Raw genomic sequence first — 18,316 nt, forward strand, 5'->3', positions numbered from 1 at the left:
ATATTTGGTACTACGGTTACCACATTTAAATGCCGAGCAACTTAAACCAGCATTCCAAAGAAATTAAGAGAAATTAGGACTTCAAAAATATGTTGCTCTATTAGTTGGATATTAAGCTTTGCATGGCTTTTTGTGTCATCAAAAGATGAATGGAACATGACAGGAAAAAGAAAGAAGTAAAAATAAGATAAATCTAAGAAATAAAACAATGTAAGATATATAACTAAACTAAGCAAATAGAGATTAAAGAAACCGGACAAAGGAATAACAACTAATTTTGAATTACTTAGCAATTCACTTCATGGGTATTATCATTATAATGCAGGATTAGGACAGGCCTTCAAAAAATCATATTCTCTTAAACCAAAGGATCTACTCTTGGCATCTACAAACATTTTCTTATGCTATGATTTACCATTTCACTAAAATGGCATCTTCTACCCTACGATGTTTGTTGTAAAGAAAATTCAAAATTACATGTATTCTTCAGACATACGCCTCCAGTCCACCTAAATTTCGCTTGACTCCTCATTTTACGCCGTAGCAGCAGGAGCTCTTGATTGCACCCAGGACACTAAATCCTCTCTTGTTGCCACAAAACAACCGGCCTTCTCTTCACTTTGTCTAAATGGGGCAGAAAGTTTCTCCACATGAGAAGCGAAGGAATTGGCCAGTCCTTGCGAGAATTTATGAGTTCCAGACCCTGTTTTTGCCAAAAATACCTCAGGCAATGCCTCTTCTCGCTGGATTATGTTGGCCAAAGTTGCCATCCATTCTTCAAGTGCAGTTTTAGCTGCACCAACAGACAAAGACCTGACATCTAAACTCCACTCATTAACAGTTTTGTTGTGTAGACCTGGATACAACCCATACAGAGTTCCTAAGTAGAGCAGCTCATGTGCTCTTGCGTGCTGGACCTTACTACGACATATATCTATCAAGCAATTACAAAAGGGTCTTCTAGCATCGACTTCAGTGTCGCTAATAATTGCTTTGAATTGTTCTTTAACAGCCTCAAAGCTAGTTTCAGGTTCTTCAATTGACTCCACAAAGGAAACCAACTTTGGATTAGCTTGCTCCAAACAAGCCATAACCTTATCTGCATCCTTATTTCCTTCACACAAGGACACAACAGAGAGTAAGCACCCGCAGAGCCTATCATCCGGTTTAACCCCTCCTTTTATTGCCATATTAAACACCCTAACCAAATCATCTATTCTCCTGGACTTCCCCAAGCACTGGACTAAACATGTACAACCCATTACATTGAGTTCAACTCCCACGTCAGACATTTCTTCGAATAACTCCATTGCCTTATCAACCTTTCTACCACTCCCATATATGTTCAGCATGGCCGTATAGCTCCAGCTATCCGGCCTACAATGCTTTGATTGCTTCATGTCCTGGAACAATTTCTCAGCTTCCTCCTCCAAACCAATATCAGCACACATATTCAACAATGTGTTGTACAAAATAAAATCCATTGGCCACTTTCTAGATCTCATTTCCTCCCACAATTCCAGTGCATCTTTAGCCCATCTTGCCTTGCCATAAATCTTGACGAGCGCTGTTAAAGTTTTCTCATCCGGTGTAAGACCCGAATCAAGCATTTCCTGGAATAGGCTCCTGGCCAAACCAGGTTTGCCAGCCTTGCCCATTGCCTCTAACAGCGTATTGTACACAACCAAATTAGGCTGCACACCTAAAGATTTCATTTCTTGCAAAACATACCTAATACCATCATAATCCCCTGCCTCACCGTACATTTTGCCCAGCACAGAAAACGTAATAGGATCAGGCTTCCACCCAGTAGCCACCCCTCTCTCATACAAACTTAGGACCTCCTCAACTCTACCTAGTCTAGCATAAACATCTAAAATAGCAGAATAAGTAACTTCATCAGGCATCAAACCAGTTGTATACATTCTTTCAAACCACTCAACAGCTTTATCAAAAAGATTACATCTTTTTGCACAAGTGATAATGGTAGAATAAGTAATATTGTCAAGCTCAATCCCATTACTTACCATTTCCAGTGCAAGCTCCTCAATAAGCTGAAACTGTCTCCCAAACCTCAAAGCCTTCATTGTAACATTATAAAATATGGTTTCCATCGGAAACAAATTCTGGGTCTTGACCCATTTGAAGAATAAGTGTGTATTTTGCCAGGTTCTCAAGGAGTTGAGGATGAGGAGTGCATTTTCTCTGGTGGGTGGATGAGGAATCTCGTCAAGAGCGTCGAAGAAAGCAGCTTCAGTGGAGTCACAACTGTTGAGCTTCTGAGCAAACAGCTTTAATTCCTTGAGCTGTGGGTTATAAGAATAAGGAGAGCGCTTTTGCCTCTGCAATGAAAGCACGGACCTTTTAGGCTTGGTGGGATTGACCCAAGTGGATTTCGGCTTGGATAAGAGATAATCTGTGGGAACAGTGTTTGTAGGAGGGAGTTTGGTTTTGGAGAGAGGCCTGAGCTGCTCAGACAAAGATGGTTTTGTAGTGCTTGGTGTTTCTGGTTTGGAGGAACAAGAAATGGTGAATTTTCTGATTTGTTTTTGCTTCAGTGGTTTGGTGAAGAAAATGGGTCTCCTTGTGTCTGATTGTTGCTTTGTTAGACAGGCGTCTATTGGTGTGGGCAGAGAAGAAGAAGCCATGGGAGAGACAGAGAGGAAAGCCAAAGTTTTGGGTTGAGGAAATTCTCGCTACTGGGAACGTTCTCTTTCTGAGATATTTTTAGTCATCTTATCTGGAAGACGCAAGGGGTAAAACGGTGGAAAAAAAAGAATATATAACTTATAGAACATAAGTATAAAATAAAACAGAGCAATTTACTTCTTCCTTCACTAATTATTCTTTCACTATTTAAAAAATTATAATATTGTTATTTAATTAATAAAATATAGAAATTTAAAAAGTTGCTTTTCTGAAAAAAGAGAAAAAAAAATTGGGGGCATAACTCGTTTTTACGTCACCTTACTTTTTGTCAATCCAAGAAGTCGCCTCTCTGATGACCAGGTAAACAGAGCTTCAGGCTTCAGCCTTCCTAACGTCTATAGTCTGGAACCGCAAACTCTATAGCACCTATCACCAATGGCTGCTTCAGTATTTACTCATGCGCTCTCAGTCCCATCAATTCCCATTAAAGCTAAACCGAAACCAATCAGAACTGCAACTGGAGTGTCAGCTCAGGCCCTCATAACCTCCCCACAAGCTTCTTTCTCCGATCCTTTTGTTCTTCAATTAGCAGAATCCCTCGAGGATTCTCTATCATCTTCTCCGTCTCCTTCTGAAGCTTCTCCTCTGGCCTTGCCGCTCCAAAGGATCAGGGACAATGCCGCACAAAAACTTCTCTCAACCCCCTGGCCATCTCGCAAAGACGAACCCTTTCGCTTCACTGACATTTCATTCATCAAACAATCTCAAATTCTCCCTGTATCTTGCCCGCCACAGTTTTCAACTTCACTGGATGATCTAAACGATACGCAGTCTCTAACTGTCACGATTGTCGATGGTTTTATCGAGAATTCCGCGTCTAACTTGAAAGAAGTGCCAGATGGGGTTTATGTAGGAAGTTTGTCGAGTGCATCTGACTATATTGTGAAAAAAGTATCCGAGTTAATGGGTGAGTTTCAATGGGGTGATCTGTTTTGGTCAATTAATGGGATGGGCGCACCGGATTGTACCGTCGTTTATGTTCCGGTAGGGTGTAAGCTGGAGAATCCGATACATTTTAGGTATTTCTCTATCGAGGGAGACGATGTGGGCTCGAACAAATTGCCACTATCAAATCCAAGAGTGTTTGTGTTGGTGGAGAAGGAAGGGGCTATTGGTATCATTGAGGAATTTGTTGGCAAAGAAACTAATCCATCTCACTGGACGAATTCGATTTTGGAAGTGGTGATCCGAGAAGGAGGAAAAGTTAATCATTCTTACTTGCAGACTCAGTCATTGAATGCCGCCCATACTAAGTGGACTTCGGTCCAGCAGGTAATTTCGATTTTTCCTTTCATTCTGTTTTTGATTTCTTATGTAGAAGATTTTGTTGTTCTTTCATGATCATAACAAATCAGAGGAATAATTAGGAACACGAATTCTTTGGACTTTTCTATATGCCTCCTCGTTTGGAGAAGAAGCCTATTTATATATAGGTAAATGCAATAGTTGCAAACTGGGCCAAAAAAATAGAGATTACATGATGATTGTGTTTCAGGTGTTATTTGAACAATATTGTGTGCAAAATCTTAAAAATTCCTCTTGCTTATGGAAGCACAAGGGAGGTTATGAATACTAGCTTGCTGCTGCATCACACAAACTTTTGTTCTTCCCCGATTCCTCTATTAACTATTATATCATTTACTGAGAGTACTGATTATGTGGAACCCAATTGAGTGACTTCTTATATATTATTTGTGGCCCTGGAGTAAGACTGCAACTCAAGATTTGATTTCATAAATCATGATGTTGCTAGCTCTTGATGTTTTTCACCAGGAACAAAATTTTAAATATAAAGGGATGAATGTAGGAGTTGAAGTCAAGTCATTAGTTCTATAAAGGAAATGTCATGCCATTTTTATGGTGGGAATGAAGTTCTTTTTGAAAAGGAAGAAGAATGATTTATAAGGGTTCTATTTTGATCAAACCTGAGCAGTAATTTAGATGGGAAGGTGCATTTTCATTATTGAGAGGGTATTGGGATTTCTTCACAACAAAGAAGTAATATCACAAAACGGTGATCAACCGTTTTTTTGTGTTGAGAATAACTGGAAAATTGGTTATCAACTAATTATTATGTTTGTGTATGCTCGACTATGGAAAGGGGGAATGGAGGTGCAGGTTGAGACAACGTGTGAGGCATTTTGTAGATGATATTAAGTTAGCGAGCTAAAATAAGAGGTAGTCATTAGTTGAGATTTTCACAAACTGTACTATGGGTTAGGAACTTAATATATTTAAAACTTGAGAGAAATGTGAAAAATGGAGGGAAATTTTACTAGGAAGAGATTAGAGAGATAATTAAAAAACTGGAAATTGATGAACAAGAACTCCTCAAAGATATTTATTTTCCACATCATTGGACATTGGTCAGTCATCCATGTGGACGTAGCGGGATGAAACTGAATATTTTGCATACATCTGAAGCCCAATTGCGTTATACCTGTAAAATGTCAAGTCCAAGTGCTGCTGTTCTAGAAATTTCGGGCATGGAAAATTGAGCCTAAAAAATTTTGAAGTTCTACCAGTAAGTAACCTGTATCCTTGTATGTGCTTCATCAATTATATTCCTATCCAGTAAGTTTTCTTCTTAATCTATAGTCTCATCATCAAAAATTCCCATAAGATTTAAGATCAAATTAGCATCGAGTGAGTCTGCACCAGATTAGCATATATCTGATACCACTTATAGTAATCTAAGCACGAGCACAAGCAATTCAACAGTTTCAGGCGTAAGTCATTGGTCTTTAAAAGCCAAAGATTAAAATTTTAGTTTGGTCCGGTTCCATCCAATTCCAGGTTGATTAACACCCTTGTCATTGTATACCTCAAAGCAATTCATAACGCTAATCTCCTTGAAACGGGTCATGAAGTAGATAAAATGAAGTACCTCTTTCAAAGGCCTATCACCAAAACATGTGTCATCCCAAAACTTAATCCGTCTGCCATTGCCTCCCTTGAAATGAATATGACTGAAAAACTCCATCTAGTTTTTACTAATCCACCTCCATAGACTAGAACCTAAACCACCCTTAACAAGCCCAAAGCACCAATTATCAAAAAAAAAAATTGAAATAAAAAGTTTGAAATGTATTAATTACATGTATTAAGGGGGTATAAAATTCATGTGCAAAAGAATTTATGAATCTGTTATTATGTTAATAAGTTCTCCTAAATTCACCATTGAATACAATTTTATCTCATAATCATACCAAATGTCTGGAACCATCTCTCTTTAGTTCAATCTAAGCTATCCTCCACCCCTCAAAAGCTCCTCTGTTCCTTTCTTTCCAAAGCACCCAAATAATTGTCAAATGATTAAGCCACAATGTTATGATTCTAGGACCAAAATCTTGTCACTGGGCGGTTATTTGGAATTTGTGGTTCTAGATTCTGCTTCTTTTCCTTGTTATAATTCCTTAAGTGGCCTATTTTATGAAAATAGATTACACTTTTTTAAAAGGAGTTGCTAACTTGGACCTCGTTAGAGAAATCTCTAATCTCATAATTTAAAATAATATTATAATTTATTTTTATTAATAGCAAATATACCCTTTTATATAAAGGTTACAATTTTTATTTAGAAATCTTAATTTAATTAGAAAAGTAAATTTAATTAGGAATACTTTCATAAAATATTGGAAATCCTATATTATTTAGGAATTCAATACTAATAGGAAATTATATATTATTTAGAAATTTAATAATAATTAGAATTCTAACTATTTAGAAATTTAATACTAATTAGAATTCCATATTTAATTAAATTTCATCCTCCTATTTAGTTGTTGTCTAGTCTTCCATATTTATACCCTAGAAATGTATCCATAACATTACTCCCCTCCTAATCATCAAGTTTGTCCTTAAATTTGAAACGTAGATATAACTGACTCGTTGGTTTTTTTTCTTATTGTACAGGATCGCATTCAATCTCGAGTCAAAATAGTTTTTTACATTAGAGACCCAAAATAAATGACTCATCGTAGTTATAACATAGCCCCTTCAGCCTCCTTTTTACTATCTCTGTCCTTGTTAACTTTTTTATAAATGGAGATGAAGCGTTATCATATTATGTCATGACGTTACTGCCATATAGAACTGATATTTTCTTAACTGAATTGTTAGGTTTGGTTATGGACTGAGAATAGTCATTATAATTGTATTTGGTCATAATCTACAACTAGTGTTTCCTTTTAAAAGCTCTTACTATATTCATTACATGCACAAGAATGTTGGGTGATTGCATCTCGACCTCTCAGTGGAGATAATCAATCAGTTCTGTTGTGAACAATTACATGTTGATCAATTCGAACGAACTTGTTTGGTTTTGCCAGTTTTTCTTGGAACTGCCTTTGGTAGTTCTCAACCGATCCTATCTATTTCAAGTTTACCAATTTTCCCAACTGCTTACTTGTGACTGACGACCAAATATCAAAAAATGATAGTTTTTGAATTCAGTCTAGTTAAGTGTAGGTTGTTCATATTCTAACTGATGGTACCACAACTGCGCCTCTCCAAGAATATGGAAGCAGCTAATCCCACCTTATCTCATTTCAGCGTGTGTTAGTTGGTAAAAAATTTCTTACACTGATGCAAGCATATTAGGAGATCTTCAAAGCCATCGAACGTTGGAAACCTAACTTGGTGTAGCGAGGAACAACTCCGTTACCTGCAGGGTTGTTTGCATTCCGCGACTAACTTCCGATGTGAAGCATTTGAGGTGGTTGTCCTCGGGAGTGATTGTTGTTTGCAGTCCCTTCTTATTCTGTTTATTTGTCACGATTAAAATTGGTTAGTATCTCTTTGAATTGTGAGGATAACTCCTGTAATTGCTGTTCAATCACCTTTCGATTTCTACGGTCTGTACCTCATATGTGGTTAGGGTTTCTTGGAGCATCAATCACAAATCTTCTTTAATTGCAGAGTCACCCATTGTGTTAGGTTATGATACCAATTTGTTATGATTTCGGGATCAGGATCTTGTCACTGGGCAGTTCTTTAGAATTTTTGGTTCCAAGATCTGTTTCCTCGCCTTATCGCAATTCTTTGAAGGAGGTATTTTATAACAATATATTACAACTCATCAAAGGGAGTTGTTACCTTGGACCTCGTTAAAGAGAGCTCTAATATCGTAATTTAAAATAATATTGTGACTTATTTTTATTAATAATAAATATATTCCTTTATATAAATATTACAATTCTTATTTACTAATCTTAATTTAATTGAAAATTTAAATTTAATTATAAATACTCTACTAAAATATTAAAAATTTTATATTATTTAGGAATTCAATACTGATAAGAAATTATATATTATTTAGGAATATAATACTAATTAAAATTACAATTATTTAGAAATTTAATATTAATTAGAATTTCATATTTAATTGAACTTCATTCTCCTATTTAGTCGTTGTCTTGTCTTCCATATTTATGCCTTACAAATGCATCCATAACACATAGCTACTTCTTTCTAGTCATAATTTCATTCCGCGTCTAAATCTCCTCCTTGACAGTGCCTACCATTGCTCAATTGTAAGCCAATATCCTGAAAGTCGTAGACCATAAGCTGTGGGCTAAGGGACATTTGAGAAGTATGTGATCACATGTTTCTTTAACTTTTTTTTTTTTAAATAAAAAGTGTTAAGTATGTATTAATAGGGTACCATGAAAACGGGGGTATCATCTATGTACAAAATCATTTACAATGATGTTAGAGCATCAATGATATTTTCAAAATTCACTCACTATTTATGTCATGACCTAGTAAAATCAACCCAAAAGAATGTGTCTACTCATTTTTAATTCTATTATGCTACTCTCAACAGTATCAAAGGCTCTACTATTCCTCTATTTCCAAATGATTCAGAAAACAGTTGAAGGGATTATGTTAGTTATATTTCTTTTTACAAATAAACCATTCCCACCCCCCTCAGCCGAGCCTTGCAATAACCCAATTAATCCCAAAAAGTTCATAAATCAAACACCATGAGCTGTATTAATGGTCAATAGCACCAATTTGTCAGCTCTTTTACATCAATAGCACCAATTAACTGTTTTCCGGGTCTTCAACTCTTTTACATAAATAGCACCAACTTGTCATGATCTTCCCTCTTTTCATTAGTTTATCAATGGTCAATATGCATCTACAAATTGTTTCCCATACGAAAAAAGCCATCCTTGGAGCTGCATTTACTTTTCATATTTGTTTGAATGGCAAATTTCCTTTGGTAGGCTCTTTCTTGGATAAATCCTTGTAGAACATCCCCACAATAAAAGTTTCAGTAGTACTAATGGACCATACAGGTTGATCAGTAAAATCAAAGTCAAAACACTTAACAGTGATTCATATTCGTTTAGTTCCCAGCATTTCAAGTCATTGAAATGCCACACTACCTACACATGCCACACCCTGCGAACCTCCACTTTAGTAAACGCCTCTTTAACAAATATGTCCTTATTCTGCGCTATAGCATAAATCTAAGAAAAATCTAGCTCTTAGCGTCCCTCCATCAAGCCAAAGGTCAGACCAAAAGCTTAGTCTCTCCCCATCTCCAACTCTCCACTTAATGCACTCATGAAATTTTTCCTTGCCTACATAGATCCTCTTCCACCAAAGCACCAATCATCAACTAGCAAGCCAAACTTAGCTTTAATGATTTTCACCAAAGATAGTCTTTGTTGGAGATGAATCTCCATGTCTATTTAGTCAATATAGGTTGATCAGAACTTCACGGAGACCTAATGCCTAAACCAACTTTCCTCATAGGTTATTTTGCATATTTCTAAGCCACAAGATGAGACTTCCTATAGTCATCCATATCTCTTCACAACAATGGATCTTGATGTCCTCAATCTGTTTTCCCCTTGTTAGGTATAGGGAAGAAGGAAAGGAAATAAACAAGAAGATTTCAAAGTGCACTCGTTTGGAGAGTCAGTCTACCATGTTAAGGGTAAGTATCTTCTCTTCTAGCCAACTAAACATATGTCCATTTTGGTCATATTCGGGTCCCATAAGCTAGCTTTTCTAATGTAGGCACCAAGAGAGAAACCAAGATGAAAATTGCTTAAATTATACCCTAAAGTCGTGGCTAACTCCTCAGCATTCAAGTTACACCCTAAATTGCCCACACTCACTAGTTTGCACTTAGCCAAATTGACCTTTTCTCCGAAAACAGGTTGAAAACAGAGAAGCACACATCTAAAATTCAACATTGCAACCCTGTTTGGCTTGAAAAAAACTAATGGGTGTAATTTGCAATCACAATTTGTGAAATCTCCACTTTGTAAGTCTCCCTCAATCACATATAAAGTTTCAAAAAGATTAACATCCCTTGCCCAAATCAAAAGACAATTAAAGGTTTTTGTCATGATAGTGAGTAAGAATGGAGAAACGGAGTCATCTTGCCTTAAGCCTCTAGATGATTTAAGATAATCAAACGGGCACCAATAAGGATGACATCTAAAAAGGCAGTTGGATTCACCAGCCAATCCACCTAAATCCTTTTCTACCCTATTTTATGATCCAGTTAAAGTAGAAACCACCAAGAGATAAGGTGCTTGGGTTTCCCTAACAACCTTAACAACCACCTTGTTCAACCTTAAGGCTAACTTTTGCTAGGAGCTTATAAACACTGCTAAGAAGCTAATACCTTTGTAAATTCTATGTTTTTTGCACCTTCACCTTACAATCAAAAGCAAGAAGTTGGACTTCAATTAGTTACCAAATTTACTAGTCCAGTGAAAGCTTTTGATAAAGAACTCAAGATCATCTAACGTAATCAAGAATCTTGCATATAACATTAGTATTCAGAATCATAAAACCCTCAACAAACCCTCCCTACTTAACTTACATTTAACATGTGAATGTCAACTAAGATAATTGAGATAGTTTGAATTGATTAAAAATGTCACAAGTATGAACTTGATAAGTTAGAAATCAGTTTAAAAGAAAATTGATAAAACGCCGCAAAAACTTATCTTGATAAGTTAAATCAATTTTCACTCAATAAGAAGGTTGACGAAACCTAATTAATTGAAAACTAAAACTTTATTATTTTATTATTCTCAAACTTGAATTATTATAATTGTAAATTAAAAATTTATTTATAGAATAGGATATGTGCATTATAAAAAAATAAATTTTCTAAATTAATGATAGGAAATTACAAGTAAATTAAATCTTATCTTGAATGAGAAAATAATGAAAATTAAGAAGATTTTGAATAGAATATACTAGATAGGATCTTATCTCTTTTAATACGAATTATAGGATCTTATCTTTTTTAATGCGAATATTTTAATGAATTGTGGAGGAATTGAAAGAAGTAAATATGGTAAATTATAGCTGGCCATTAAAAGAGTAAAGAAGTCATCCATATCTTTCATAAACTGTGAGATTAGTTCTTTAAATAATGAGATTGGATTTCCTCTTCCTTTAAAATATCACATGGTTTAGGAAGAAATCTTTTCTCTTGACTGATTCTCCCTTTAAATAATTCTTTTCCCCTTTCCTTGCTCAAATCAGCTTCTAAAACAACTCATGGATACCACTTGAATCACATCATTGTTACTTTGAAGGAAGGTCTTGGAGAAACTTTGAGGGACAAAGGCTTCATAGCTATTGCAATGCAATAAAGCAGCCTAAAAATTTTTTCTAAATGCTCTCCTCAATCATTGTGCATATTTTAAGGATACCGAACTCAATGACATCCAAGCCTAATCTCCAAGATTTGATCTTTGTATAACGTTTGCCCTAAAACTCTTCACTGCATCTTTTAAGCCCTTATTTACATAAAAAACAAGCACATCAATATCAAAATGAGACAAGAAACTCTTCCTATGATGGTAGTTGCTCATATTATGAAAGAACTTCATGTTGCGGTCTCCTTTAACCTAAAACAACCTCGACTTTTGCCTCAAGGCCATCTCCTCCATCAATCTCCATCTTTACTTTAGCCAATTGTCTTCTTTCTCTTAACAGACAAAATTATCTCATTCAAGTCATGAATTTCTTTGGTTGTAGCTTTTCAAACTGATGTTGCATTACTAAAGTAGATAGGAAGGAGCTCCTTGATCTTGGAGTTAACTTTAAGATTTCTAACCACTTCTTACTTTCAAAAAAAGGATTTCTAATCACTTCCAAGCTTGCAATGTCCCTCAATATTCTCCTTTGCCCAGACAACTCCCCAAATTCTTGCATTTTCAGCTATTATTTTCAATCTAAATGGAGGTCTTCTCCTCAAAATTTGGTGTTATCAAGAACCTATTCATGCAGGAGAAGCAAGAGTCTTCCCTCTTTTAGACTAGTTCCAAAGCTTGCAATGCCCTCAATATTCTCCTTTGCCCAGACAACTCCCCAAATTCTTGCATTTTCAGCTATTATTTTCAATCTAAATGGAGGTCTCTATTTAATCCTCTGTCTAACCATCAGGATAGTGATTGGAAACTCTTGGAAGCAGCTTTTGGATCATGTCAGGCCATTTCTCCTCAAAATTTGGTGTTATCAAGAACCTATTCATGCAGGAGAAGCAAGAGTCTTCCCTCTTTTAGACTAGTTCCAAATTCTTGCATTTTCAGCTATTATTTTCAATCTAAATGGAGGTCTCTATTTAATCCTCTGTCTAACCATCAGGATAGTGATTAGAAACTCTTGGAAGCAGCTTTTGGATCATGTCAGGCCATTTCTCCTCAAAATTTGGTGTTATCAAGAACCTATTCATGCAGGAGAAGCAAGGGTCTTCCCTCTTTTAGACTAGTTCCAAAGCCCGCTAAGAACAATAGATGAATGAGTATAAGTTTGTCCAAACCACTCTAAATTGTTTGCAGCAAGACCTTAGAAGTAACTTTTAGCTCTGTCATATGAATAGACCACTTTGTTAAAATCCAAGGGTTTAAAGGTAGATGAAGGAGAGATGGTAGTAGAGATGACACATTTATTCTTTACATACACAACCCTATTATTTTGTTAACCAATTCCAAGGCTCTTCTCGACATTAGATTTATGCTACTAAGTTTCTAGGCAGTCTCTGCTCTCAATGTCAACCTTGCAAAATTAGAGTTGGTGCAAGTGGGTGATAACAGGGACACTTACAATTTGTCCAGTATCCTAGGTTGCAAAAGGTCCACTCTCCCAATCAAATACTTGGGATTGCCCCTGGGATGAAGTATAAGTGATGCATCGGCTTGGGATCCTATTATTGTGATGTTTGAATCTCAGCTTTTGGGTTGGAAGAGGAATTTGTTGCCTATGGAAGGTAGACTGACGCTTATTAAAAGAACATTGGCTGATATCTTATATATTACATGTCTCTGCTAATAACACCAGTTACTAAGGCTAGAAAATGTTAATCCATTCAACTCAGGTTCCTCTAGGGAGATATTACTAAGAGAATCTAGGGAGATGCTACTAGAGAAGGGAGTATCATCGTGTAGCATGGGAAGTGGTGAAGCAGCTGTTTCAATTTGGTGGCTCAGGCTTGAGGTTGTCACTTAAGGTTAATAGGGCCTCCTCCAAGCAAAATGGCTTTGGAGGTTTATAATAGAGTAGGATAGTTTCTGGAGGAGACTAATAGCAACAAAATTTGGTACAAAGGATAGGGCTGGTTCACAAGGATGCCTACTTGTCCGCATGGAGTGGGGTTGTGGAAGAGAATTTGCATGGGGATAGAGGAATTCTAGAAGTCCATTATATTGAGCATAAGGTCCAGGGAGAAAGTGAGGTTTAGGCAAGACAAGTGGATAGATGGAGAGGCACTCAAGCTCCAATTTTTTGTGATTTTTGCTATTGTTGTTACAAGGGGGTCGCGGACAAGGAATCTTTCCAGAGATCCCCAGGATGGATTGATAGTTGAGGTTAGAAGGAACCTCAATAATTAAGAGATTGATGAACATGAATCGCTACTTATGGTCCTATCAAATTGTGTCCACAATGAGGCCAAGGATTTACTTTCTTGGAGTCTAATCTCTACGGGGACTTTCTCTGTGAAGTCTTCTACTTCCACTTGGCCAAGAGGGTGAGGAAACTTGTATGGAGTTCCCTCTAGATGGAAGGTCAAAGCATCACCTAGTGTGACCTTTATTGTTTGAGAAGTGACAAGAGAATGCATCTAACGTTGGACAAATTAATAAGGAGGGGAAGAATCTTGGTAATTGGTGTTTTCTGTGTAAGAGAGAAACAAGAACCTTGTAACCTATTACAGCGCCGATATGCATATCAGCTGTGGATTTTAGCCCATGGTCTTCTGGGGATAAGCTGGGTGATGGTGGGTTCAGTGAAATATGAGATTCGGACTTGTAAAAGATTGCACGAGACTTTTAGCTATTTTTGAGTAACCTGGAAGGAAACAGATAAGAAAGCTTTTGAGGGTACGAAGTCAAACTTTAGTAGATTCAAAGATATGTGGTTTCAAACTATAAAATTTTTCATTAAAAGTCATCCTTTTATTCTCGCAACTTAGGAGACCTTATAGATATTTTGCTAGTCATGTAAATAGTTTATATGTGGGTTTGCACCTCTTGTTGCTGGTTAATATATCATATTTTCTTTTAAAAAAACACCATGTTAAAATCTCTCCCTCTAACCTACAATGTATCACTTCATTGAAGTTTATACCGTCCTCTCTCTCTCTCTTCTTTTGTTTCTCTCATGTTGGCTGTAGGGCTGCCACATTCAACCAGTGGTTTGTTGTCTTCTTAAACAAAAATCTGAAATCCTGAAAAGTAAATAGCAGAGCTGCAATTGCCCATTTGTCTGCTGAAAGAAATAAAACCATAACTAACTGCCTAGGGCTGAAAATGCCTTCTCTTACTATGTCAAGAGTTAGGTCTTCATCTCAATGCACAACCTATTCTCTGCTGTGACAAAGTTGGCACTATTTACTTAAATTCTAATTGTGTGTTCCATACCTGCACCAAATCCGTCCAAGTAAGATTATCACTTTGTGCAGGAATAGGTTGCTTTTATAAAACTTAACATTGTATCTTGCTTCATTGCTGGCTTCATTGCTGATATTTTCACCAAAACCCTTCTTCTAGCAACTCTCCTTAAGTTACATAAGAAGCTATGTCTTTATTTGATATTCCCATTAGCTTTCTCGGGGGAGGATTATCAAAGGAATAAACATTGTTTATTTTCTATGATATAAATTTCCTGTACACTATACTGTATTTATCATTTATCTTCAAACATAATCGACTTATCCTCCTGTACCAACATAGACATGGTTATACGATCAATGAAAGCACTTGTCTCCTTCAGATTCACACTATCCACCCACAAGAGTAAGCACCTTGAAAATGCACAATAAACGACCCCACAGCACAATAGTAAGCACCTCGAAAATGCAAAACCTATCACAGAAACCCTGAAGTAGGGTGCGCATACTAAACAGCTAAAAATTTAATTGACTGGAGAAGCTGAGTAACCCATGTCGGCATGGACTGATTGTGAGGCCATAACAAAGTTGTTTTGTCCTGTTTTCTTTGACGCACATCATATGTTATGAGAGATGGTAGCTGATAAGGTCCCTACTTAGTATCTTGTTATGAGATTTTGACTAATAATATGGACTCATTAAAAGGGAAGCCAATGATGTCCTAGAGTCTAAAGTTTGTGAAGAAACTTTTTAAAGAAATTTCTGTATATCTTTTTCCTTCAGAACAGCCTTTTAAAGCCATATGCAGTGCATGACAAATGCCTTCTTTATGATGGTAACTAACTTTCTAAAAATAGGATAAGTGTTTACTTGATTTTTAAATATAAAACTGAAATTAACTGTCAGATTTAGTAACTACTAATTACATTAAGGATACAAACTTAGAAAATAAAATACCTAGCAGTTTGACTAAGTCTTCCTACTGCTCCTATGTGAAAATCCTGGACCCTTAAATCTGATGTGGACTCTCGGGGCTGCACAGTAGCTTATTCCTCTTTTATCACGCACTTTTCATCTCTTAGTGAAGCCGCCTTTATTTTTTTTCCCTGTGTCAACTGATACTATTACTGAGAAGGATGGAGAAACACAATCGTTTCTTCTTACATTTTTTCTGTTGGTAGACTACCATTTTTACACTATCTAGTGTTTGTTGTCCCTCTTGGATCATGTGATGTTTACTACTTTTTTCATTGCAGCCCTTGAAAGGGGGTTGTAATTTATTGGGATTGAACCTGAGAAGCAAGAGTTCTCGAGGGACCTTCACACCAACTGAGGCTCAGCTTGCAATATTTTCTATTTAGGGTAAAAGTTCCCTGATTTTCTCTGGGTTGTTTCATTTCTTGTTCAGGTCTTCATCGTCATGCCGTTGCAGAAAAGATCTACTCTGATGTTACAAGCAGGAAGGATAAGATATCCTCCCAAAACAAACAGAAATTAAGAACAGAACAAATACATCTAGAAAAGAAGATCGATAGACAAGATTCTGTAGCCTAATCCCTTTTGTAAGATGAACCTCTTGAAAAAAGACAAGCCTACAACAAGGGAGCCAAAAACACCATCCTAGCAAATAGAAAATGTGAAGGCTAAAATGATTGTTGAAATATTTTAAACAATATTTAAAACCACCATCCTAGCAAATAGAAAATGTGAAGGCTAAAATGATTGTTGAAATATTTTAAACAATATTTAAAACCACAAGTGCCACGCCCCAGAACAGTCTCGCTTCTCCACGTAGGCTTCTGCTTGTTACTCCTTTTTTGCACCATGAAGGGCATCCTTAAAGTTCCCCAAAAAATTCATTAGTGTTTGATCCAGTGATCTCATTGCTCTATTGGCCAGCTGGAGATTTATAACTTTGAAATGATTATTTGCAGGAGTCAGGTAGCACCTATGAGCTTGTGGAGATAAGCACTGGCAGCAAATTGGGCAGACATAATCTCCATGTTCAACAGTTGGGTCCGGAGACGTCAACAGAGCTAATGTCATTTCACTTATCTGTTGGGGATCAAACACAAGATCTGCATAGTAGGATAATCTTGGACCATCCACAGGGTTATTCACAACAACTTCACAAATGTATTGTGGCTCATTCATTGGGGCAAGCTGTTTTTGATGGAAACGTGAAAGTCAACAAGTAAGATGTTGCATCTGTTTGTCTGAAGTTATTATGATGTTCTTGAAGATATGCTAACCTATCATCTAAAATTCCATTATTGGTACTGAGAAAGTCCCAATCTCTCTTTTCTTTCTTTTTAAATTAGTTCTAACCTTTTCTGTTATCTTATTCTGGTTACATATATATATATATATATATATAGGTATATATTTCGCATGGCTTGTAAATGTCTGCTATTAACTGTGGTTCCGCAACGCAGATATGCCCAGCAAACAAATGCAGGACAACTAACAAGGAGCCTTCTCCTTGAGCCACGTGCAACCGTCAACATAAAACCAAATCTCCAGATTATTGCAGATGACGTGAAGTGCTCTCATGGAGCAGCAATAAGTGATCTGGAAGAGAGCCAGCTCTTTTATTTTCAGGCCCGGGGAATTGACTTGAAGACAGCTAGAAAGGCCCTCATCTTTTCCTTCGGAGCTGAGGTAATCGAACGGTTGCCCAATTCGTATGTCAGAGAGCAAGTTAGAAATCATGTAAAAGAATTGCTGGAATCCACTCCCAAAGGTGAATCATAAAGAGCCGTTAGTTCTGTTTTGTATATATGTTGAATTTGACTTTCATTATTTAACAGGATTGAAGCAAATTTTGTCCTTATTATCTCATTCTTAAATCTAAAAAATCTGACCAAAAAAAAAAAAATGATTTTGTTGTTGTAATATTTATTTATTTGATGGACTAACGTACATGGCTCAATTTTTAGTCAAATTAATCTCTATATTTTTTAAAAAAAAATTTATTTACTCTATTTTTATTACCAATTGTTATAACTATTAAATTAGGTATTACATGTTAAATTTGTTAACATGACATATTTTGATTAATTCTCATAAATTACATGTCATGTTAGATGTCAATTGGCATTAAAAAAAAAGTTAAATGTGAACTGACTGATTTATAAATAAACATAAAAAAAAACTATTAATCGTTAACCCCTACCCATACTTTAAATCCCTTTTAGCAAATGCGTTGTCGTTTACAGTGTATCTGCGTATCAACTCTATTACACGTTAATTTGTCCCTCCATGCACTCTCTAATTCATTAACCAACAAAATTCACCTTCACCAAAGATCAAGCAAGTGATCTACCGAAAAGAAAAAGAAAATGTGACTTACCAAATTAACTTGACGAGTATCATGCATGAGAGAGTTAACGAGCATTTTGATCTTGGATTTGCTGAAGGGCTCGCTAAGAATCTCTTATGTCGTCTTTATTTCCTTAGGAACTTGTTGATGAGGAAGGGGCCTGAAATTTTCACTTACTTCACAATACTCTTCTAGGGCGAAGGTGGGTTGAAAGAATCAAATAAGCACATATTCTTCCTTGTTTTCTTAAATGACGCTTTCCTATCCAGGAATGCGAGATCATTTCCAATGTGAATAACAAGAAAGTTTGTAATACCCAGGTCTGGGATTTAGGCCCGCGACAAACAAATTATATTAATAAAGAAATTTAGAAATTTTAATTTTTAACTTTTTTAAAAAAATTTTGAACA

At 36.2% G+C, this 18,316-nt stretch overlaps 2 protein-coding genes across 2 annotated transcripts; one reads left to right on the forward strand and one right to left on the reverse strand.

Annotated features, from left to right (window-relative positions):
- Positions 1–259: 259 nt before the first annotated feature.
- Positions 260–2,759, reverse strand: LOC110811418 (pentatricopeptide (PPR) repeat-containing protein). The gene has a single exon (XM_022037917.2). The coding sequence runs from the start codon at positions 2,646–2,648 to the stop codon at positions 534–536; it is 2,115 nt and encodes a 704-aa protein (XP_021893609.2). The 5' UTR covers positions 2,649–2,759; the 3' UTR covers positions 260–533.
- A 175-nt stretch (positions 2,760–2,934) lies between these two features.
- Positions 2,935–17,528, forward strand: ABCI7 (non-intrinsic ABC protein 6). Its single transcript, XM_088216348.1, has 3 exons — positions 2,935–3,981; positions 16,519–16,778; positions 17,020–17,528. The coding sequence occupies exons 1-3, from the start codon at positions 3,085–3,087 to the stop codon at positions 17,336–17,338; spliced, it is 1,476 nt and encodes a 491-aa protein (XP_088072474.1). The 5' UTR covers positions 2,935–3,084; the 3' UTR covers positions 17,339–17,528.
- Positions 17,529–18,316: the final 788 nt, after the last annotated feature.

This window comes from Carica papaya, chromosome 3 (assembly GCF_054855325.1).
Source record: "Carica papaya isolate Zhongbai chromosome 3, ASM5485532v1, whole genome shotgun sequence".
Classification (NCBI taxonomy): Eukaryota; Viridiplantae; Streptophyta; class Magnoliopsida; order Brassicales; family Caricaceae; genus Carica; species Carica papaya.